Below are 24,650 nucleotides of genomic sequence, written 5' to 3'. Positions count from 1 at the left end.
AGCCAAATCACACCTGGAGTTGCAGCTAGCAAGAGATGTTAAGAGTAACAAGAAGGGTTTTTTCAGGTATGTTAGCAACAAGAAGAAAGTCAAGGAAAGTGTGGGCCCCTTACTGAATGAGGGAGGCAACCTAGCGACAGGGGATGTGGAAAAAGCTAATATATTCAATGCTTTTTTTGCCTCTGTCTTCACGAACAATGTCAGTTCCCAGACTACTGCACTGGGCAGCACAGCATGGGGAGGAGGTGACCAGCCCTCTATGGAGAAAGAAGGTTCGGGACTATTTAGAAAAGATGGACATGCACAGGTCCATGGGGCTGGATGCATTGCATCCGAGAGTGCTAAAGGAGTTGGCGGATGTGATTGCAGAGCCATTGGCCATTACCTTTGAAAACTCATGGCGATTGGGGGAAGTCCCAGACGACTGGAAAAAGGCTAATGTAGTGCCCATCTTTAAAAAAGGGAAGAAGGAGGATCCTGGGAACTACAGGCCAGTCAGCCTCACCTCAGTCCCTGGAAAAATCACGGAGCAGGTCCTCAAGGAATCAATTCCGAAGCACTTAGAGGAGAGGAAAGTGATCAGGAACAGTCAGCATGGATTCACCAAGAGCAAGTCATGCCTGACTAATCTAATTGCCTTCTATGATGAGATAACTGGCTCTGTGGATGAAGGGAAAGCAGTGGACATGTTGTTTCTTGACTTTAGCAAAGCTTTTGACACGGTCTCCCACAGTATTCTTGCCAGCAAGTTGAAGAAGTATGGGCTGGATGAATGGACTATAAGGTGGACAGAAAGCTGTCTAGATTGTCGGGCTCAACGGGTAGTGATCAATGGCTCCATGTCTAGTTGGCAGCCGGTATGAAGTGGAGTGCCCCAAGGGTCGCTCCTGGGGCCGGTTTTGTTCAATATCTTCATTGATGATCTGGAGGATGGTGTGGATTGCACCCTCAGCAAGTTTGCAGATGACACTAAACTGGGAGGAAAGGTAAATATGCTGGAGGGTAGGGATAGGATACAGAGGGACTTAGACAAATTGGAGGTTTGGGCCAAAAGAAATCTGATGAGGTTCAACAAGGACAAGTGCAGAGTCCTGCACTTAGGACAGAAGAATCCCCTGCACTGCTACAGACTAGGGACCGAGTGGCTAGGCAGCAGTTCTGCAGAAAAGGACCTAGGGGTTACAGTGGAGGAGAAGCTGGATATGAGTCAACAGTGTGCCCTTGTTGCCAAGAAGGCCAACGGCATTTTGGGATGTATAAGTAGGGGCATTGCCAGCAGATCGAGGGACGTGATCATTCCCCTCTATTCGACACTGGTGAGGCCTCATCTGGAGTACTGTGTCCAGTTTTGGGCCCCACACTACAAGAAGGATGTGGAAAAATTGGAAAGAGTCCAGCGGATTGCAACAAAAATGATGAGGGGACTGGAACACATGAGTTATGAGGAGAGGCTGAGGGAACTGGGGATGTTTAGTCTGCGGAAGAGAAGAATGAGGGGGGATTTGATAGCTGCTTTCAACTCCCTGAAAGGTGGTTCCAAAGAGGATGGCTCTAGACTGTTCTCAGTGGTAACAGATGACAGAACAAGGAGTAATGGTCTCAAGTTGCAGTGGGGGAGATTTAGGTTGGATATTAGGAAAAACTTTTTCACTAGGAGGGTGGTGAAACACTGGAATGCGTTACCTCGGGAGGTGGTGGAATCTCCTTCCTTAGAAGTTTTTAAGGTCATGCTTGACAAAGCCCTGGCTGGGATGATTTAACTGGGGATCGGTCCTGCTTTGAGCAGGGGGTTGGACTAGATGACCTCCTGAGGTCCCTTCCAACCCTGATATTCTTTGAGTCTATGGAGGATAGGTCCATCAATGGTATTAGCCAGGATGGGCAGGGATGGTATCTCTAGCCTCTGTTTGCCAGAAGCTGGGAATGGTCGACGGGGAATGGATCACTTGATGATTACCTGTTCTATTCATTCCCTTTGGGGCACCTGGCATTGGCTACTGTCAGAAGACAGACCACTGGGCTAGAAGGACCTTTGGTCTGACCCAGTATGACGGTTTTTATGTTTCTTTCCAAAGACAGGAAAGAAATATTTATTGAACACTTCTGCTTTCTCTGCATCATTACTGGCAATTTTTACATCCCTATCTAGTAACATACCTACACCACTGCTAGGATTTCATGTATTCATTTTTTTTTTTTTTTTAAAAACTGCCTTGTTGTCTTTAACCCTTCTGTCTCTACATTTTTCATTAATATATTTAGCTTCCCTTATCTATTGTCTGCATCTCGTAACTGCTAATTTATAGTCATTGATATCAATTTCCTCATTTTTCCCTTTGTAACAATTTAAAAGAGAGAGAGATGCTTTTACTTCCCTTCTTAATCAACGATGCCTTCTTTTGTAATTGTAGAATTGCGGGGAGGGAAGGCAGGGTCTGGCAGCTAGTAAACTTTCCTTAAACTCTCACTTATAATTCACATTGGGAGGAAAAAATTAAAACAAAATAATCAATTTTGCCCCTAATTGTTTTCAGCTTTGAGAAAGTGACTCTTTTAAAACACCACGTATATAATACAGGTGTGGCCTATCTTTCTGTTACATGTAAGAAACTTAATTAGGTTGTGATCATTTGCACCTAGGTAACCACTATTTTTTAGTTCAGTGGTCAGTTAATCTTTGTCTATCAGAATGAAGTCAAATATAGAATTGCCCCAAGCCAAGTCTAATACTTTGTGTTAGAAAGATAGTCTACACTTTTTTTTTTTAAATTTCAAGGACATTTTACTAGTGGCAGCATGACACCTCCAGCACATGCCTCCAGATTGAAATCCCCCCCTGCAAACAGTTTTATTTTGTACACATGATTTATTCACGGGGTGCCTGACAGGCCCTTTTCCCCATTCAGCCCCACTGGTTCCTGCTGCCATGTGACAGTGACATTTCCCACTGCCACCTCATACAGCAGTACTGCCAGCATCTGCAACTTTAACAGTCTTTCCTATTCCTCCTATTTACCTTCCTTGCCTCAGCATGTGGGCTCAAGGGTGAGTGCAGCCCCTAGAGAGACAGGAGGTTGTATGCATGTGGGAGGTGTATCAGTGTATTTGTTGCAGGAGGGCCAGGACTGTTTAGGGTGGTTCTACAACCCCCACAATTTACCCACCCTGACTGATGAGCACAGCCCATGGAGTGAGGAGGAGTGGGGTCCACAGGGTACTCTACTCACTGCTGGAGCGCCTCCTCCTGGCTATGTCTGGGGATTAACTCTGCCAGTCTGATGCCCCTTCCTGCAGTAGCTCACTCCATCTCTCTCAGTCGTGCTTTCTTGGAACTCAACTGCCCCCTCCGGCCAGGTCACTGTAGTCCCCTTCCTGGGGGATTGTGTGTATCAAAGTCTCTCCAGACCCAATGTCCCAGGCAGCCTTCCCTTTCACTGTCTCTTAATGGCTCGTAGGGAACCCAGCCTAAGGGCCTTACAACAAGCAGCCGTGGTCTGCACAGCCCTGAACCTTACCACTGCATCCCTGGGCTGCTTCCTACCTTGCTGTCTCTCCCCCAGGCCCCTGCAGCTCTCAGCACCTGGGCTGCAGACAGGCCCATGCCGTCCTGTCCTGCTGCACTTCACGGCTAATTAGCACTTGCTCTCGGGGCTCCTCCTCCAGGTGCAGCCTGGGCTGTTACCTGGCCCTCGTGGCCACCTTAACCCCCTCAGGGCTGCGTGGTGGCCACCCCCGCAGGGTGTCAGCGTAGGGGGGAAGGGAGGCGCGTCTAGGACAGCTCTAAACCGCCCCTCCCCACAATTTATCAGTCTGCCTGGGGCAGGGCCACCCTGGGCCTAGCGCAGCCTGGGGGCAGGAGGCTGCTGGAATGTTCCGCAGCCAGGGCGGCAGGTCTTCACGGCGTGAGGCGGGGATTGCGCCGCTGCGGTCCTGAGGTAAACACCTGGCAGCCCCGCAGCCGCGAGGGGCGCTCAGCGGGGCCTTGGCCTGGGTCACGGGGCTGCTGGGCCTCTCCTGGAGCCGGCGCCCCCGGCAGGGACGGGGTCAGTTCCGTGGGCGCGCCAGCCCTGGGGCCCCGGTCAGGCCTGCCTGGCGGCCGGGTTCCCCCAGGGGCTCCCATCTTGGCTGTCACCGGCAGGTTTGCCCCACAGGGTCACAGCCCCATTTTGAGACCAGTTTTCAGAGTAACAGCCGTGTTAGTCTGTATTCACAAAAAGAAAAGGAGTACTTGTGGCACCCTAGAGACTTCGAGAGGTTAGTCTCTAAGGTGCCACAAGTACTCCTTTTCATTTTGAGACCAGGTTACCTCCACCGGTTCCTGTCCCAGCTGCTGCAGGCTAGGTCCGCCTCTGTCCTGCAGGCGCAGGGCACGGGCTAGGTGAGCCAGGGAGGGGGATCCAGCGCACTGCTGCAGGCCGGGTCACCCTGTAGGCTCTTGTCATGGCTGCCTTTCTCGCTGCCTCAGACCCAACCTCACAATCGCTCCCTCTCCGGAGAATAAAATTGAGGGAAACACTCCCTTCTGCTAGTTCCCGGTTTTGTGGATGAAGAGAAACAGACTTGGTTAAGCATCAGCAAATTTTCTGCAGCTCTCTTGAAACCAGCTGTGCATTAATTAGAACACACCCAGTGTGGATTGAGCCCCCGGAAGGCACTGTTCTCAATCAGGAGAGGGTATCTGTCATCACAGTAGTATGGACACTTTAAAAATGTGTTTAACTGTGCAGCGCCAAACTGTGGGTCACTCCTGTGTCTGCTGCAGGCTTGTATGATGTGCTGCAGCGTTCCGCTCTGAGTTTAACACCCAGACAGTCCCCACTGATGCAGTACTGCTTTCTGAAGCTTTTCTCCTTTTTTAAAAAGCAAAACAGTAAATACAAACCCAGGTATTCATGTGATATTAGGGCTGAAAATAGAAACACCAGACAGTAAGGCAATCAGGACATTAAGGTTCTCAGGCCACTGCAGATGCTCAGTACACAGAGGTGCATTTAAGTCTTTATGTGCAGTACAGGTCAATTAATGTAGTGATTAACTTGCTCTGTATATTATATATATGGATTTTTCTCTCCATTTCCATGTGCAGAGGGGATTTTGATCCAGTAGATTCTAGTCAATTCAGATTTTTATAGGTTTCAGAGTAACAGCCGTGTTAGTCTGTATTCGCAAAAAGAAAAGGAGTACTTGTGGCACCTTAGAGACTAACCAATTTATTTGAGCATAAGCTTTCGTGAGCTACAGCTCACTTCATCGGATGCATACTGTATGCTCAAATAAATTGGTTAGTCTCTAAGGTGCCACAAGTACTCCTTTTCTTTTTGCAGATTTTTATAAAATTCACAATATTGCTAATCCCAAAAGTTTTTTTTAAAAAGTCAACCCCCAAAAAACCATGAGGGTGTTTTTTTTTTTTTAAAAACACAAATTATTATAGCATAATTTTTGGTCTGGCTGCTGAGTTGTGTTTCCCTGCCTGCTCCCAATGTGGGTGTAACCATTACTGTCTTGTCAACATTTGTAAAAGCGGCAAAGAGTAAACAGACGTATTGGAGCATGAGCGTTCGTGGGTGAATTTCATGTAGTGGAAATTCCCAGAGGCAGGTATAAATATACAAGCAAGAATCAGGCTAGGGATAACGAGGTTAGTTCAATCAGGGAGGATGAGGCCCTCTTCTAGCAGTTGAGGTGTGAGCACCAAGGGAGGAGAAACTGCTTTTGTAGTGAGTGGGCTGGCCATTCACAGTCTTTGTTTAATCCTGAGCTGATAGAGTCAAATTTGCAAATGAACTGACGCTCATTCCCAGTCTTTATTTAAGCCTAAAAAGATTTTATTTGAGCCTAAAGACTAGGAATGAATGTGTCATTACACAAAGTAAAACTATTTCCCCATGTTTATTCCTTCCCCCCACTGTTCCTCACACGTTCTTGTCAACTGCTGGAAACGGCTCACCTTGATCATCACTACAAAAGGTTCCCCCCCACACACACACACACTCTCCTGCTGGTAATAGCTCACTTTACCTGATCACTTTTGTTACAGTGTGTATGGTAACACCCATTGTTTCATGTTCTCTGTGTATATAAATCTCCCCACTATATTTTCCACTGCATGCATCCGATGAAGTGAGCTGTAGCTCACAAAAGCTTACGCTCAAATAAATTTGTTAGTCTCTAACAAATTTGTTAGTCCCACAGTATTCTTGTCAGCAAGTTAAAGAAGTATGGGCTGGATGAATGCACTATAAGATGGGTAGAAAGTTGGCTAGATTGTCGGGCTCAACAGGTAGTGATCAATGGCTCCATGTCTAGTTGGCAGCCGGTGTCAAGTGGAGTGCCCCAGGGGTCGGTCCTGGGGCCGGTTTTGTTCAATATCTTCATAAAATTATCTGGAGGATGGTGTGGATTGCACTCTCAGCAAATTTGCGGATGATACTAAACTGGAGGAGTGGTAGATACGCTGGAGGGCAGGGATAGGATACAGAGGGACCTAGACAAATTGGAGGATTGGGCCAAAAGAAATCTGATGAGGTTCAATAAGGATAAGTGCAGGGTCCTGCACTTAGGACGGAAGAACCCAATGCACAGCTACAGACTAGGGACCGAATGGCTAGGCAGCAGTTCTGCAGAAAAGGACCTAGGGGTGACAGTGGACGAGAAGCTGGATATGAGTCAACAGTGTGCCCTTGTTGCCAAGAAGGCCAATGGCATTTTGGGATGTATAAGTAGGGGCATAGCGAGCAGATCGAGGGACGTGATCGTCCCCCTCTATTCGACATTGGTGAGGCCTCATCTGGAGTACTGTGTCCAGTTTTGGGCCCCACACTACAAGAAAGATGTGGATAAATTGGAAAGAGTCCAGCGAAGGGCAACAAAAATTATTAGGGGTTTGGAACACATGAGTTATGAGGAGAGGCTGAGGGAACTGGGATTGTTTAGTCTGCAGAAGAGAAGAATGAGGGGGGATTTGATAGCTGCTTTCAACTACCTGAGAGGTAGTTCCAGAGAAGATGGTTCTAGACTATTCTCAGTGGTAGAAGAGGACAGAACAAGGAGTAATGGTCTCAAGTTGCAGTGGGGGAGGTTTAGGTTGGATATTAGGAAAAACTTTTTCACTAGGAGGGTGGTGAAACACTGGAATGTGTTACCTAGGGAGGTGGTAGAATCTCCTTCCTTAGAAGTTTTTAAGGTCAGGCTTGACAAAGCCCTGGCTGGGATGATTTAGTTGAGGATTGGTCCTGCTTTTGAGCTGGGGGTTGGACTAGATGACCTCCTGAGGTCCCTTCCAACCCTGATATTCTATGATTCTATGATAAGGTGCCACAAGTCCTCCTTTTCTTTTTGCGGATACAGACTAACACGGCTGCTACTCTGAAACCAAATTTTCGCAGCTATTTCTTCCAGATTCTTGATAAAGATAGTGAATAGAAGTGGGCAGATGACAGATTGGTAGGGTTCCACAGCAAAGATACCTCATTGGTAACAATTTCCTAATTACAGTTACTTTCTGCAGTCTCTCAGTTAAGTTTTTAATCAATTTTATATGGGCTACAGGGAGTGTTAAGATAATGTTAAGCACAAGTTTTACTAATTTATACATTGAAAAGAAAAGTAAAAGGAACTATACCCAACTGCTCCTCAACCAAGCTGTTAAGTATTCCCAGCCCAGTTACAGTTTTCAGAATCAGAGGCCCAGATCAACAAGGGGACTTAGGTGTTGCAACACCTAGCATCACGATGCCTTGCTCTGAGACACCTAGAAAGTCACAGGAACACCACAGCAATCCACAAAGCCCGGGTTAGGTGCCTAGGTTTCCTATACAAAGAATGGAGAGAGATAGGTGCCTTAAATGCAATCCACAAAAGCCAGCATGCTAGGCGAGGAGCCACCTGAGTTAACCAATGGGTGAGGGTCAATGATAGGGAAATGTGCAGAGCTTCCTCCCTCTTGGATAGAGAGATACCTCCCTGAGCCTCTCTCTGCTTAGGTTTCAGAGGAACAGCCGTGTTAGTCTGTATTCGCAAAAAGAAAAGGAGTACTTGTGGCACCTTAGAGACTAACCAATTTATTTGAGCATGAGCTTTCGTGAGCTACAGCTCACTTCATCAGATCTGATGAAGTGAGCTGTAGCTCACGAAAGCTCATGCTCAAATAAATTGGTTAGTCTCTAAGGTGCCACAAGTACTCCTTTTCTTTTTTCTCTCTGCTTAGAGATCCACAAAATGGGATCCTGCTGCTTGAAGTCAGGCAGCAAGGTGCTTAAATTCATTCCGACAAGAAATGCCTAAGTGCCTGCCTCACTCACTCTGCACAGAACAGCTGGAGCAGGAGGAGATGGTGATAACAGTACCCATTTTATAACTCTTCGATTAATTGTTGGAGCACTTGCCTGGGATGTTGGAGACTCAGGTTCAATTCCTCCCCATCTACCAGAGGGGGAAAGAGAGGTGGGGAGACATCTATACAAATCCCCTAGGTCTGGGGTGTAGTTGCCGAGGTACCTTTGTGGCTCCAGGCTGGAGTTTTTAATATTTCACTATTATGTCCACTGAATTGGTAATAATTATAATATGCAGTTGTGCAGAATGTGACCAGAAATCACTGCCCACCTGTTTTGGCAAGTTTTGTTTCAGTTTACTTCTATTAAGATGTTATTCCTAGCTCTGACAATAGGTGCTCTAGTTACTCTGAGAAAAACCTATACCACCAACTAGTTGACAGAGATAACTGTCCCATTATGTTGGCCAACAAACATACATCAATTCGGCTATTTGAACTGACAGTTGGCTCTCAGAAATATTGAGCTCTACTGTAATCACTTATGTCAGGTTCTAACAGATCACCTGCTGCTTAGCTGAGGATCTAATTATAGTGCATTATCTAATTAGAAAAGGAGGACTTGTGGCACCTTACAGACTAACACATTTGAGCATAAGCTTTCATGAGCTACAGCTCACTTTCATCGGATGCTTATGCTCAAATTGGTTAGTCTTTAAGGTGCCACAAGTACTCCTTTTCTTTTTCCGAATACAGAGTAACATGGCTGCTACTTTGAAACCTATCTAATTAGAATATATAGTATTATCTAGTAATAATTACCATTAGTTGTGAAAATGTTAGTAAGAAAACATATGAAAGGGGGAGGTTCCCTGCTTTTGTGTATTATTTAATGCACAGAGTGTTTGAGACATATGGATAATATGAAGTGCAGGTTGTTTAAGATTACACCAGGATTAGGAAACAAATTTAATTCCTGCAGTTGACACAAGAGAACACAGCTAGTGAGTGATGTATTTTCTTGAAGCCACTTAAAATAAGCATAATACAGAAAGCATCAAGAAAGAGTCTCATTCAAATTCATGAAATCTATGTACCTTTCAACACTTCATTCACCTCACTTTCTCTCTGAAACCAGCGCAAGATAAAATTCCTTTTTTGGATTTTTGACTGTGTCAACTAAGTTTTGCTTCCTGGTAAAGGAGAGAATTGGGAGGAGGTGGTGTAGAGGAGCCTCTTCCTAAAACAAAAGACTGACAACCAAAGATTGTCCTCTGAATAGGTGGGAAAGTCATTTCAGTCAAAAGATCCAGGAAAGCTTTCAGGAGAGCAACCTGGGTATTCTGTATTTTCAGATGAAATAAGATCAGGTTGTAAGTCAAAGCAAGATATTTGTACCTGCACCAGCCCTGAAATCATAGTCTGGCTACTGAAAGTCAAGCTGTTCTCTTTCTGCTGTGTTAACACTGACAAAGATCCCAGAATCTGAATATAGCAGTTTTGTTGACATTACAGTAGAACCTCAGAGTTACAAACGTCTTGGGAATGGAGGTTGTTTGTAACTCAGAAATGTTTGTAACTCTGAACAAAATGTTATGGTTGTTCTTTTAAAAGTTTACAACTGAATATTAACTTAATACAGCTTTGAAACTTTACTATGCAGAAGAAAAATGCTGCTTTCCTGTTATTTTTTTAGTAGTTTATGTTTAATACAGTACTGTATTTGCTTTTTTCTTTTTTTGGCGGGGCGGGGGGGGAAGAGGGGGATGTCTCTGCTGCTGCCTGGTTCCAAATGAGCTGTATGGTGTTAGGAACTTATTCCTTCACCTGCTTACTTCCCTGGTCCTTCTCGCATGAACAGAGAACAATACGAAGTCCAAAGGTGCAAACCAATGTTTATTGGGGTGAACTTCCAGCAAGCATGATTCTAGTTTCCTTTCTTAGTGTCCCCCTTCCTAGCTCTGACACCACTCTCATTACAGTGTGTATGGTAACACCCATTGTTTCATGTTCTCTATGTATAGAAATCTCCCCACCATATTTTCCGCTGAATGCATCCGATGAAGTGAGCTGTAGCTCACGAAAGCTTATGCTCAAATTGGTTAGTCTCTAATGTGCCACTAGTACTCCTCTTCTTTTTGCGAATACAGACTAACACGGCTGCTACTCTGAAACAGAGCCTTACTTGTGTCCCTGTTCCTATTCCCCCCCTTAGCAAAACATGATTCCAATTTCCCCTCCCCCCCACTTCGTGATTAATTCCAATATAGTCTGCAGTCAATTTGCAAACTGGATACAATTAACTTAGGCTTGAATAGAGACTGGGAGTGGATGTGTCATTACACAAAGTAAAACTATTTCCCCATGTTTATTTCCTCCCCCCACTGTTCCTCAGACATTCCTGTTAACTGCTGGAAATGGCCCACCTTGATTATCACTACAAAAGGTTTTCTCCCCCCACCCCGCTCTCCTGCTGGTAATAGCTCATCTTAAGTGATCACTTTCCTTACAGTAAAGGAGTACTTGTGGCACCTTAGAGACTAACCAATTTATTTGAGCATGAGCTTTCGTGAGCTACAGCTCACTTCATCAGATGTTTACAGTGGAAACTGCAGCAGACTTTATATACACACAGAGAATATGAAACAATACCTCCTCCCACCCCACTGTCCAGCTGGTAATAGCTTATCTAAAGTGATCAACAGGTGGGCCATTTCCAGCACAAATCCAGGTTTTCTCACCCTCCACCCTCCACACAAATTCACTCTCCTGCTGGTGCTAGCCCATACTATTAATTTAGGCTTAAATAGAGACTGGGAGTGGCTAAGTCATTATGCAAGGTAGCCTGTTTCCTCTTGTTTTTTCCTACCCCCCCGCCCCCAGCTGTTCTGGTTTAACTTGGATTTAAACTTGGAGAGTGGTCAGTTTAGATGAGCTATTACCAGCAGGAGAGTGAGTTTGTGTGTGTATGGGGGTGGGGGGGATGTGAGAAAACCTTGATCTATGCAGGAAATAGCCCGACTTGATTATGTAAAGAGTTGTCACTTTGGATGGGCTAGCACCAGCAGGAGAGTGAATTTGTGTGGGGGGGTGGAGGGTGAGAAAACCTGGATTTGTGCTGGAAATGGCCCACCTGTTGATCACTTTAGATAAGCTATTACCAGCAGGACAGTGGGGTGGGAGGAGGTATTGTTTCATATTCTCTGTGTGTATATAAAGTCTGCTGCAGTTTCCACGGTAAACATCTGATGAAGTGAGCTGTAGCTCACGAAAGCTCATGCTCAAATAAATTGGTTAGTCTCTAAGGTGCCACAAGTACTCCTTTTCTTTTTGCGAATACAGACTAACACGGCTGTTCCTCTGAAACCTTTCCTTACAGTGTGTATGATAACACCCATTTTTTCATGTTCTCTATGTATATAAATCTCCTCACTGTATTTTCCACTGAATGCATCCGATGAAGTGAGCTGTAGCTCACGAAAGTTTATGCTCAAATTGGTTAGTCTCTAGTGTGCCACTAGTATTCCTCTTCTTTTTGGGAATACAGACTAACATGGCTGCTACTCTGAAACCTGCAGACTATAGTAAAACTTGAGTTCTGCTTAGCTCTACCTTAACCAACCAATCCTAACATATTGTAACATGTTTCAGAGTAACAGCCATGTTAGTCTGTATTCGCAAAAAGAAAAGGAGTACTTGTGGCACCTTAGAGACTAACCAATTTATTTGAGCATAAGCTTTCGTGAGCTACAGCTCAAGCTTATGCTCAAATAAATTGGTTAGCTCTTAAGGTGCAACAAGTACTCCTTTTCATATTGTAACATGATTATTTAATCAATTATATCGCACCACCTTAGTTTACACCCAGCAAAATTAATTATACACCAGACAGAAACAAATCACAGAATCAGACAGAGACCATGCAAATAAACAATAGCAAAGTGGGAACTATAATGACAAAACCGTAGAAGTGAGGATTTCACATCCCAGCTGTTGATAAGTGAGTTCTTGCCAGACAGGATGCTATCAAACTAAGACAGGTTTCAGAGGAACAGCCGTGTTAGTCTGTATTCGCAAAAAGAAAAGGAGTACTTGTGGCACCTTAGAGACTAACCAATTTATTTGAGCATGAGCTTTCGTGAGCTACAGCTCACTTCATCAGATGTTTACCGTGGAAACTGCAGCAGACTTTATATACACACAGAGAATATGAAACAATACCTCCTCCCACCCCACTGTCCTGCTGGTAATAGCTTATCTAAAAGAAAAGGAGTACTTGTGGCACCTTAGAGACTAACCAATTTATTTGAGCATGAGCTTTCGTGAGCTACAGCTCACTTCATCAGATGTATACCGTGGAAACTGCAGCAGATTGTAATGGATTTTTTACCTTCAGTCCTTTTGGTACGATGTCCATCTGTTATCTAAAGTGATCAACAGGTGGGCCATTTCCAGCACAAATCCAGGTTTTCTCACCCTCCACCCCCCCACACAAATTCACTCTCCTGCTGGTGCTAGCCCATCCAAAGTGACAACTCTTTACATAATCAAGTCGGGCTATTTCCTGCATAGATCCAGGTTTTCTCACATCCCCCCCACCCCCATACACACACAAACTCACTCTCCTGCTGGTAATAGCTCATCTAAACTGACCACTCTCCAAGTTTAAATCCAAGTTAAACCAGAACATCTGGGGGGGGGGGGGTAGGAAAAAACAAGAGGAAACAGGCTACCTTGCATAATGACTTAGCCACTCCCAGTCTCTATTTAAGCCTAAATTAATAGTATACAATTTGCAAATGAATTCCAATTCAGCAGTTTCTCGCTGGAGTCTGGATTTGAAGTTTTTTTGTTTTAAGATAGCGACCTTCATGTCTGTGATTGCGTGACCAGAGAGATTGAAGTGTTCTCCGACTGGTTTATGAATGTTATAATTCTTGACATCTGATTTGTGTCCATTTATTCTTTTACGTAGAGACTGTCCAGTTTGACCAATGTACATGGCAGAGGGACATTGCTGGCACATGATGGCATATATCACATTGGTGGATGTGCAGGTGAACGAGCCTCTGATAGGTTTCAGAGGAACAGCCGTGTTAGTCTGTATTCGCAAAAAGAAAAGGAGTACTTGTGGCACCTTAGAGACTAACCAATTTATTTGAGCATGAGCTTTCGTGAGCTACAGCTCACTTCATCAGAGCCTCTGATAGTGTGGCTGATGTTATTAGGCCCTGTGATGGTGTCCCCTGAATAGATATGTGGGCACAATTGGCAACGGGCTTTGTTGCAAGGATAAGTTCCTGGGTTAGTGGTTCTGTTGTGTGGTATGTGGTTGTTGGTGAGTATTTGCTTCAGGTTGCGGGGCTGTCTGTAGGCAAGGACTGGCCTGTCTCCCAAGACTTGTGAGAGTGTTGGGTCATCCTTTAGGATAGGTTGTAGATCCTTAATAATGCGTTGGAGGGGTTTTAGTTGGGGGCTGAAGGTGACCGCTAGCACTTCCCTTTCTCTGGAGGGGATAGGAATACAGTCCTCTCCTGATAATGCCTAACAGCCCAATAACACCTTATTTCTATGTGACTAGTTTGGAATGTGAGGAGGTGACCGGTCGCTTCCCAGCTTAAGGCTGCCTCTGCTGCTTAGCCAAAGGCCTTATACAGTCAGACAGTGACTTTGATTCTCTCTTTTATATCTCTATAACTAGCTAAGTGATAAGAATACACCTAAATTAGAGTATAGGCCTTTACAGACAGGCCTGAATATCTATATCTTAACATATGGTTGACTGGTCAGTTCATAACTGAAGTTCTACAAGAATGCCTCTTCCCTAGTAAAAAGGAAAGGAGTACTTGTGGCACCTTAGAGACTAACCAATTTATTTGAGCATGAGCTTTCGTGAGCTGAATGCATCCGATGAAGTGAGCTGTAGCTCACGAAAGCTCATGCTCAAATAAATTGGTTAGTCTCTAAGGTGCCACAAGTACTCCTTTTCTTTTTGCGAATACAGACTAACACGGCTGTTACTCTTCCCTAGTAAGAGCTGTGGAGATCCTGCCTCTGGAGTACAGGCAAGAGGGAAAGTCTGGTTAGTTCCATTGGTGCCTGTAAGAAATACACTAGGATTTCTCCTTAAAGAAGCTTAAAAAAAGAGTTCTGATCAGTTCTGCTGTGTTATGTAAACTAAGGACAGAATGCAAACAGGGACAGATTCTGGCCAACATCACACCTCAGTAAATCCAGCATAACTTAGTTATTTCACTGGAACTAATATGCATTTACACAGCTGTAATGGATCAGATTCTGACTCATAGGGAATAGATATGTACAGTTAAATGGTATATTATACAATTACTTGTCTGATCACAAGGACATCTGAATGCTTTTCTATTGTTATTATTAGCAAAATATCTTAATTTTAAAGAACTTAAATATCCTAGAAGTTGCATTGCTTGGTTTGAGCAACATTTACATTTAGTGACGTAAAAGGGGATTTTAGACAGCACCTTTGTTCCTGATGAAGGAAGGAAAAGTTTTTTGTTTTTAACAGGAAGGTGCTAGCCCTTATGCCTAAGATTTGTGTGTGGAGAGGAAATGGGGGAAGGGGAGGAACTGAGCAGGAATAATTTAAGAACTGTGCAGGATCCTAAATGAATTTTCTGCTTTAAGCCAAGCCCTGGAGCGTTTACTCTGGGCCTGTAGCTGTATTAACTTTCCTCTGGTAGGGGGATAACACACACGTCCTGCCCCCCAGCCCTCCGTTCCCTCTTACTTTCCCTGCCATTTCCCCTACTCCCCACTCACACTGACTCCCAGGTCCTCAGATATCTTTGCAGGGTCCCTGGGAAAGGGGTACTGTGTCACAGAAGTGGATGAGCCCTGCTTTGTAGTGTGGGTCTCCTCATGTACACAAATGTCTCCCTGTGAGGGTACAAACTGACCTTTACAGAGGCAAAATACCTACTTGTGTCATTAGGGAGTCTTGAGAGAGTGAGGTTTTCAAGATTTGGCCCTTTGAATACAAGACCCATAATAGGGGCATCAGCTACTACAATTAGTAATGTTATAAATTAACACAATTTGTTAGCAAAACCTATTTTAAGTGGGTTTATATTCCCATTTTTCTTCTTCTGTCATAAATATAAAGGGAAGGCTAACCACTTTTAAATCCCTCCTGGCCAGAGGAAAAAACCCTTTCACCTGTAAAGGGTTAAGAAGCTAAAGATAACATTGCTGGCACCTGACCAAAATGACCAATGAGGAGACAAGATACTTTCAAAGCCGGGGGACAAAGGGTTCTCTCTGTTTGTGTGTTGCTTTTGCCAGGACTAGAGCAGGAATGCAGGTCAGAACTCTTGTAATAGGGCTAATAAGCAATCTAGTTAGATATGCGTTAGATTCTGTTTTGTTTAAATGGCTGATAAAATAGCTGTGCTGAATGGAACGTATATTCCTGTTTTTGTGTCTTTTTGTGACTTAAGGTTTTGCCTAGAGGGATTGTCTATGTTTTGAATCTGGTTACCCTGCAAGGTGTTTACCATCCTGATTTTACAGAGGTGATTCTTTTACTTTTTCTTCAATTAAAATTCTTCTAAGAACCTGATTGCTTTTTCATTGTTCTTAAGATCCAAGGGTTTGGGTCTGTGTTCACCTATATAAATTGGTGAGGATTTTTATCAAGCCTTCCCCAGGAAAGGGGCTGTAGGGTTTGGGAGAATTTGGTGGGGGGAAAATGTTTCCAAGTGGGCTCAAGCTCTCATGCAAAAAGCCCACTGTCTCTCTAACTTGAAACACCATGCAAGTTGCAGTAAGTTAAAGAATATCATAAGTACTCTGGAAGATACATATGAAAAACTGGGTCTAGGAATGTAGGCATCAGAGATGGAAGCTCTTTTGGGTTTATGTATTCCATCTTCCATGGGCCAGAGCAGAACAGTTTTCTACTACACACTTTTCAGGACTTTGCATGAGACATTTTAAAATTAGATTGGACAATGAGACCTCAGCCCCTTTCTTTGGGAGACAATTCCTCAGGTTACCAAAGTTGTTCCCCTCTCTCAATATAGAAAAATACTGAGCTTAAAATTTTCTTTTCTTCAGTTCAACCCTTTACTCCTGTTGTACCCCCCTTGAAGGACTCTGAATGGGTATCTCCTTGATTATTTTCACTCAATTCCTGTACACTGGTCTCCTACTCCCCCCTCCTTAGTTACCACTTAGCAATGTTACAGTTTTCTTAATAATACCTGGCTCTTACATAGCCTTTTACATCCATATATCTCAAAGTGCTCTACAAAGGAGGTAAGTAGCATTATCCTCGTTTTACAAATGAGGGTGCCGGACTAGATGGACTGCAGAGCTGATCCAGTTTGTCAATGTAATGGTAATGTGATGCTCAGAACCAAATGTGTTGCTCTAGTTGAGGTTGCACTAGGGCTGTATAGAGAGGGGCCCAGAGGAACATAGGAATTGCCATACTGGATCAGCGCAGCAGTCCATCTTGTCCTGTATCTGACAGTGACCAGAACCAGATGCTTTATAGACTAACCTGAAAACTCTGCTGTAGAATAAGATGCCATTTACATAACTATTAGGTCTCATCTTGATCACTAAGGATGGGCTCAAGCTCTGAAGTACAAGACTCTTTACTCCCTGTCCACAATGGAAGGCTTAGACATATGCAGTCCCAACTTGCAATGTCTTGTTGTCGCTGTATCATATTTTAAACTCGGGTCTCACTTGCTGCTACTTCTTACTTCCCAGGCTACTCCCTCCCATTAAGGAGCTAGGGGTCAGGCTGTAGTTCCCCAGAAGGATTAGCTGCATTTTTTAGGCTAAATCATTTTATTTTCATACCTCTCTAGATGCACAGATATGATTGCCCTGCTATACCATAGGCTGAGTTCAGGCTGGATTTAGCACCATATCTCAGGATGACATTCTGTTTTTCCCTTCTCAGAGGCAGATGGGTGATTGGACAGCTGGTGTGCTGTTTCCTGTTCAGATGCCATGAATTCCAGAAAAACACTTTCAGAAACAAGGAGAGGATTCACTGTTGGTAAAGCTTATGCCACTGCACACTCATGGCAGCTCCCAGAGATCCTCATTGTGGATGTCAAGCCACCCTTTTGGACCAACACATGTTCTAAACTTTGTGAAGCCCTGGAAAACTTCTTCTGTCTAGCATGTAGTTTGGCAGGTCCCTGTCGCATCCCATTGCTGAGCCTATATGTGGTGCAGAACCAGCACGAGTGCCTCCTTCCCTTTGTGGTGAGTATGAAACAAGGGATTTATAGACTTAGGATTTTAAAGGCTGTAATGGATACATTCAATTTAGCATAAACAATTATGATTAATTAGAAGGTATATGTAAAGAAGTTAATCATCCTCTGAATCACTTTTTATGGGTTTCATCTTAAATGGATCTTAAAGGAGGGATTTGAAAGGACAGGGCATAGTTGCCAGATGAAGTTGGCTGCAGCAAGGGGTGGGTTCAATATCTAGGGCTCCTCTACTACACTGAGCCGGCCCAGTAATCTGGGAAAAGTTCACACCACCCCAGCGCCTCTAAGAGAGAATGCTTCCCCTCTCACAGGAACTGAGTCTGTCTATAACAAAAGAGAAGTTTTATTAAAAGGGAAAGGGAACCAAGTATTAGTTTGGGAAACCACCACAACCACATTACAAAAAACCCCATGCAGTCATAAGGCAAACACCCACACCAAAATACGTTGGGCAGTAGACTTAGCTTCTCACTTTGGGGCGTGAGCCTAACAAACAAATGTTCCCCTCTACTGCACCCCACTCCCAGTTGCTGTCCTTGGTCAGAGAAGGCCCAGAATTCAGGGGCATGTTCATGGGAGTTCACCTCCCACCCTAGAGGGACTGGGGGGTGGGGGGAAGGTGTTGAGCAGTGCCACAGTTGTAGCCTTTCACTCTTCATTGTTGCTGCACCATTGTTCGCTCCGTGGCCACTGGCCACAGTACCGATCACTCTCTCTGCCACCTCTTTAGGTCGCACCCCTTCACCAGTTGCTGAAATCACTGAGAGCGGGGTTAAAGACTGCAGTGAGGTAGCACTGAAACACCGCCCCACACTAGGCTTAGCACTTAGACCTGGTTATTGGTGATTTCAGCTCCAGCGATGACCTGAGAAAACAAATGACTCAATTGATTCTAATCAGCTCTGCCTTTAAACAGTGGAGCGGGGGAGAGTTAAATAGTGTCTAGGACTCTTAGAGCACACACCACCCCGTACAAATACCTGTCCCTACTTCTCTCCTTTTTCCACTGGGATTTGGCCTCTCTTCCCTGTTTAGTAAATTAAGGTTGTCCCCTCTATCAGGACAGACTAAGCCCGGTTCTGCTGCCCTTTACTAGTACAATAAGGATAACATTTCATTACTCCTCCATTGAATACTAATGTGATTTGTAACCCACCACCGGCCAATATCCATCACTTTGGCAACACAGTTCTGTCTGCTGAATACCTAGGTAGAGGAGGTGTGTTTGTGCAAATATGGTCTGGTTCTTAAGTCTTTTTTCCCCAGCTTATCACTAGATGTTGGGGAGGGCTCATTCAGACCCAGCCTACAAAGTTATTATATGTAAAAAAAAAAAATCATACTCAATCACTTTTTATGGGTTTCATGGAAGAAGTGAATCTTGAGGGAATTTGGGAGAAGGCAGCAAAGTGGCTTGGAACCCCTGAGATGTGCATATGCCATAACCGAGTCCTCATGTAATTTTTCTACTGTAATCCTTATTCCCGTCTCCTGCTGACGGTTGAGTAATCCTACTCTGTGCATCACATCCAAAGTTTGATGGCAAGCCTATTGGGCTAGGGAATTTGCTTTAATTTGCTCCGTAGAGGACCAAGTCAGCCTCAGCACTGCTCTAAACTGTGCCAGCTAACAGTGCTCCCACAGCTAATCTGCCAGGGATCACCTGTAGAGCCTTGCAACCCAAAGGGCCCCAACTACAGGGGTCTGGTTCAGGTCAGGTCAGTAAACAACTTGAGTCTTTCAGGGTCAGGTAGGCCCTCATCACCTCCTTCTACCTGCGGGGCCAACACAGTAGTAGCTATGTGCCTTGCTCCCACTGGATGCTGCCACCTCACTGCATTCTGTGTGTGCACAGCATAGTGAGTGTGCAGACTCATCACAGCAGCTCTCACTCCACAGCGCACACAGTACAGCAAGGCTACAGCAGCCCAGAGTGGTTATGCAGCCATGCTGGCACAAACCCCATGGGCAGGAGGTGTCCAGAGATGGATCACAGCCAAGGGGTATAGGGAGTGGGAAGCCCCCACCAGGCCAAACCTCAAGAATGAGGCAGCAGCACTGAAACAGGTTCAGGGGGAAGGATCAAGTTTAGGTCGGGTCTGAAAACTACTTAACCCTTGTGGGTTTGGACAGAATTCTGGTCAGTTTGCGCTCAGGCTGGGTTTAGGTCCCCCTTTAAAATTAGGCCCAAGCTGACCACTAAGTGCAGCAATGCTCTGGCCACCCCTTTCTTCCAGCCATCCATCATATGAATCCTTACCTGTGTTAAGATCTTCCTCCAACTGCTCTCACTTTGACTATATAGCAATTCTTCATCTATGGCCTATGCAGACTTTAAAGAGAGAGTGGAACATTTGATCATCTAGTTTGACCTCTTGTATATCAGACAGTAACACTTCACCCAGTTACCTCTGTATTGAGACCCATAATTTGTGTTTGACTAAAGTACACAAGCCAGAAATGCATCCACTCTTGACTCAAAGACTTAGAGATAAAGAATCCATGACTTCTCTTGGTAGTTTGTTCCTATGGTTAATCACCTTCACTGTTAAATTCAAATTAGAAATAAGCCACAAATGTTTATCTGGCTTTAACTTCTAGCCATTGGTTCTTATGATGCTTCTGTTAAAATTAAAGAGAACTTTAGTGCCTGATATTGTCTCATGACAATATGTATATGCTGTAATCAAGTCACCTCACAATTGTCTTTTTGATAAGCTAAACATATTGAGTTCTTTCACTGAAGCATTTTTTTTAGCTCTCAAATAATTTGTTGCTCTTCTCTACATTCTCTCCAATTTTTCAACAAGCTCTTTAAAATGTTCACACCAGAACTGGATACCATGTTCCAGGATTGGTCTCACTAGTGCTGTATACAAAAGAAAAATTACCTTCCTACTCACTATGCCCATTTATACATGCAAGAATTGCATTAGCCTTTTTGACCAGCAGCTCCCCAGATTGCAGCATGTTCTGAATATCACTGTCAGTCTTTCCCATTACACCCCAAAGACCTCCACTGGAAGATATGCTGGAGGGTAAGGATAGGATACAGAGGGCCCCAGACAAATTAGAGGTTTGGGCCAAAAGCAATCTGATGAGGTTCAACAAGGACAAGTGCAGAGTCCTGCACTTAGGACAGAAGAATCCCATGCACCACTTCAGACTAGGGACCGAGTGGCTAGGCAGCAGTTCTGCAGAAAAGGACCTAGGGGTTACAGCAGACGAGAACCTGGATATGAGTCAGTGTGCCCTTGTTGCCAAGAAGGCTAATGGCATTTTGGGCTGTATAATTAGGGGCATTGCCAGCAGAGCGAGGGACGTGATCATTCCCCTCTACTCGACATTGGTGAGGCTTCATCTGGAGTACTGTGTCCAGTTTTGGGCCCCACACTACAAGAAGAAAATGATAAAAATTGGAAAGAGTCTAGCGGAGGGAAACAAAAAATGGTTAGGGAACTGAAACACAGGACTTATGAGAGGCTGAGGGAACTGGGATTGTTTAATCTGCAGGAGAGAAGAATGCGGGGGGATTGGATAGCTGCTTTCAAGTCCCCGAAAGGGGGTTCCAAAGAGGATGGATCTAGACTGTTCTCAGTGGTAGCAGATGACAGAATGAGGAATAATGGTCTCAAGTTGCAGTGGGGGAGGTTTAGGTTGGATATTAGGAAAAACTTTTTCACTAGGAGGGTGGTGAAGTACTGGAATGCATTACCTAGGGAGGTGGTGGAATCTCCTTCCTTAGAAGTTTTTAAGGTCAGGCTTGACAAAGCCCTGGCTGGGATGATTTAGTTGGGGATTGGTCCTGCTTTGAGCAGGGGGTTGGACTAGATGACCTCCTGAGGTCCCTTCCAACCCTGATATTCTATGATCTTTGTATCCATTTCAGAATACTGTTCAAAATTGCCCTCATTTTAAACCTCTCCATAGCTGTGCTCCAGCCTACTTGACAGTCCTGTTCTTCCTTTACTCACCTTTTCTTAGCCCTCTCTCTCCCTCCCTCCACCCAACTTTACCACTGTTGGTACAAGAACTTTCTTCTTTGCAGCTTCTGCCATCTGGAACAGTCTTCATCTCTCTCTGCTCATGAACTCTATTTTGAATTAAATCTCATCAAGAAGTTTCAGGGCTCCTCTCCCTTGCCTACACCCCTTAGTTTCTCTACTTGGTCTATAAAGTAGCTTTGATGGTCCATTTTGCTTCTTCTCCCACACATCTCTTACAAGTGGAACACTCTTCCTGAACTCATCCATGAGGCCACTACTCTCTCCTCTTCATATCCCCTTCTGCTATGCTGCCTCTTGGACTCTGGGGCACCAGGCCCCCAGAAGCACCAGGCTCCAGCCCACATGGTCAGAGGGCTACCAACTTCCACTCTTGGGTTGGCCCATAGGGCTTCTGCTCACCTTTAGAGGCAGGAGCAGTGGATCAGGGACACCTTAAAAGTCTCTGCCATCAGCAGCACTGTCACAGCACAAAGGAGAGAGGTACTGGGGTGCAACTGATGTGAGAGAGATGCAGGGAAGAGAGAACACACTACCTATATAACAGGGAGGGTAAACAATACACAACTGTCTGGATGGGCAGAATGGGAAAAGAGCACACTGAAATGACAGTGGCAGGTTGGCTGAGACACTGGGACAGGGCTCGAGTAAGATAGTTTAATTTCACTTCTGATTTTTCCTCAAAGTAAAACAAAACCAGACATGACCCTTTGACATTTTGCGTATCTGTCATCTGTCTATTATGGTTGGTCTGTCTGGTCTAGTTATATTACGAACTCCTCAGGGCAGAGACTGTGTGCTCTCATGTTTCTGTGCAGCACACTGGGACCCCAATCTCAACTGCAACCTTTGATGCTACCATAATATACATTACTACTGCTAAAATCTTGATAGGGTGCTACTGTAATACAGATACTAATTGTGGCTAAATTGAGGGGCAGTCAGTGATTACTCAATAAGGACTTAATTTAATAAAGTGCTCCATTTAGGAAGGAACAATCAGTTGTACACATACAAGATGGGAAATGACTGCCTAGGAAGGAGTACTGCCAAAAGGGATCTGGGGGTCACAAGCTAAATATGAGTCAGTGTGACACTGTTGCAAAAAGAGCAAACGTCATTCTGGGATGTATTAACAGGAGTGTTGTATGCAAGACATGAGAAGTAATTCTTCTGCTCTACTCTGTGCTGATTAGGCCTCAACTGGAGTATGGTGTCCAGTTCTGGGTGCCACATTTTAGGAAAAGTGGACAAATTGGAAAAAGACCAGAGAAGAGCAACAAAAATTATTAAAGGTCTAGAAAACATGACCTGTAAGGGAAAATTGAAAAAAATTGGTTTTGTTTAGTCTGGAAAAGACAGACTTTCATTTTACTTCCTGTCATGCTTCACTGCTGTGCTCTGGCTAAGTCATGTGCCTGTCTCGGACCCACCACCCCCAATTTAGGTAATGACCTCCATTGGCTTGTGCTGTCCCCATCAGGTTATTTTACAAACCAAAACGTAATTAGAGACCTAGTGCCTGAGGAGGACTATCCTGGCAGCAAGTAGCAAGGAGTCAAAATAATAATTAAAGAAAAATAGCAACAGAACAAGCAAACTAGGATCTGGTCCAAGAGATGACTATAGCTGAATTGCTCAGTAATAGCTACCATACTGAAATTAAATTTAACATCCTTGTAGTGGTGGAAATGCCAGAGAAACCCACCACAGTAGCATTTAACTTCAAAGGGAGAACACCACAAAAGCAGGGCTATCCCTACCCATATGCAAAGTACGCAGCAGCATAGGGCACCAGGAAATTTACCAAATTTCCTGGTGCCCTGCGCAGCTGTGGGCTGCTCCAGCCCCTGCCCTGCGTCTTCCCCATGGTCCCCACCCTTGCTCCACCCCCACTCCACCCCTTCCCCAAAGCCTCTGCCTCTGCTCTGCCCCAGCCTTGACTCCCCTGAGGGCTGCAGCAGGGTTGGGTCTGCACTCACCAGTGGTGGAAAATGCAGTGACCTGGCCCCAGCCTCACCACCGGTGAGTGCTGGGGGGCAGTTCTCCCCACCCAAGCCTACTCCTGTCCCCTGGAGGCCTGGCCTGCCCCCCACACACACACACACGGCGGGGGGGGGGAGGGGGTGGCAGCTGTGTAGGGCCCCTGAATAGCTAGGGACGGCCCTGTACAGAAGTGAGGAAACTCTTTAAATGTAAATTAAAAGGAACAGTCAAGAAGGTGAAATACTTGCAAACAGCATGGAAACTTATTTAAAAACACCATAATACAGGCTCAAACTAAATGTATACCCCAAATTATAAAAAAAACCACAACAGTGAAAGGACTAAAACATGCCATGATAGCTTAACAGAGGCAAAGAGGCATCCTTTAAAAATTGGAAGTCAAATCCCACTGAGGAAAACAGAAAGGAGAAAAAAAATGCTGGCAACTCAAGAGTATAAATTAGGCAGGCCAAAAAACAATTTGAAGAGCAACTAGTTAAAATGTCATTTTTAAAAAATGCTGGGGGTTTTTATGTATCAGAAGCAGAAAGCCTGTCAGACAAGCCCTAGGGCCACAGTACAATCAAGGATCTAACAAGGCACTCAAGGAAGACAAGGCTGTTGCAGAGAAGATAAATGAATTTTTTTTGCATAGGAGAGAAGATCCCCACATCCAAACTTTTTTTTTTTTTAATATATATGTGGCAAATCTGAGAAACTCTCCCAGATTGAGGTTTCAATTGGAGGTTTTGGAATAAAAACAAACAAACAAACCAAACAGTAATAAGTCACCAGAACCAGACGGTATTAACCCAACAGTTCTTAAGGAACTCAAATATGAAATTGTAGAACTGTTGTATGTAACCTATCATTCAAATCAGCTTCTGTACCAGATGACTGGAGGGTAACTAATGTAATGCACATTTTTTAAGAAGGCTCCACAGTCGAACCTGGCAATTACAGGTTGATAAGGCTGACTTCAGTACTGGGCAAATTGGTTGAAGCTATTAGTAAACAGCAGAATTATCAGACAGATTGATAAAGATGGTATGTTAGGGAAGAGCCAGCATGGTTTTGTAAATGGAAATCATGCCTCAGCAATCTATT

General features: G+C 44.5%; 1 protein-coding gene across 1 annotated transcript in view; it reads left to right on the top strand.

The window, feature by feature from the left end:
* The first annotated feature begins 17,234 nt into the window (after positions 1-17,234).
* The window catches only part of M1AP (meiosis 1 associated protein), a 57,769-nt gene continuing 50,353 nt past the window's right edge, over positions 17,235-24,650 (top strand). Inside the window, exon 1 of the mRNA XM_048846601.2 lies at positions 17,235-17,539. Within this exon, the coding sequence (XP_048702558.1) occupies positions 17,279-17,539 (261 nt within the window). The 5' untranslated portion in view covers positions 17,235-17,278. The remainder of the gene's footprint in view (positions 17,540-24,650) is intronic.

Source organism: Caretta caretta, chromosome 4 (genome assembly GCF_965140235.1).
Source record: "Caretta caretta isolate rCarCar2 chromosome 4, rCarCar1.hap1, whole genome shotgun sequence".
NCBI classification, from domain to species: domain Eukaryota; kingdom Metazoa; phylum Chordata; order Testudines; family Cheloniidae; genus Caretta; species Caretta caretta.
The sequence above is the reverse complement of the archived record's forward strand: the minus strand, read 5'-3'. Positions and strand labels throughout refer to the sequence as shown.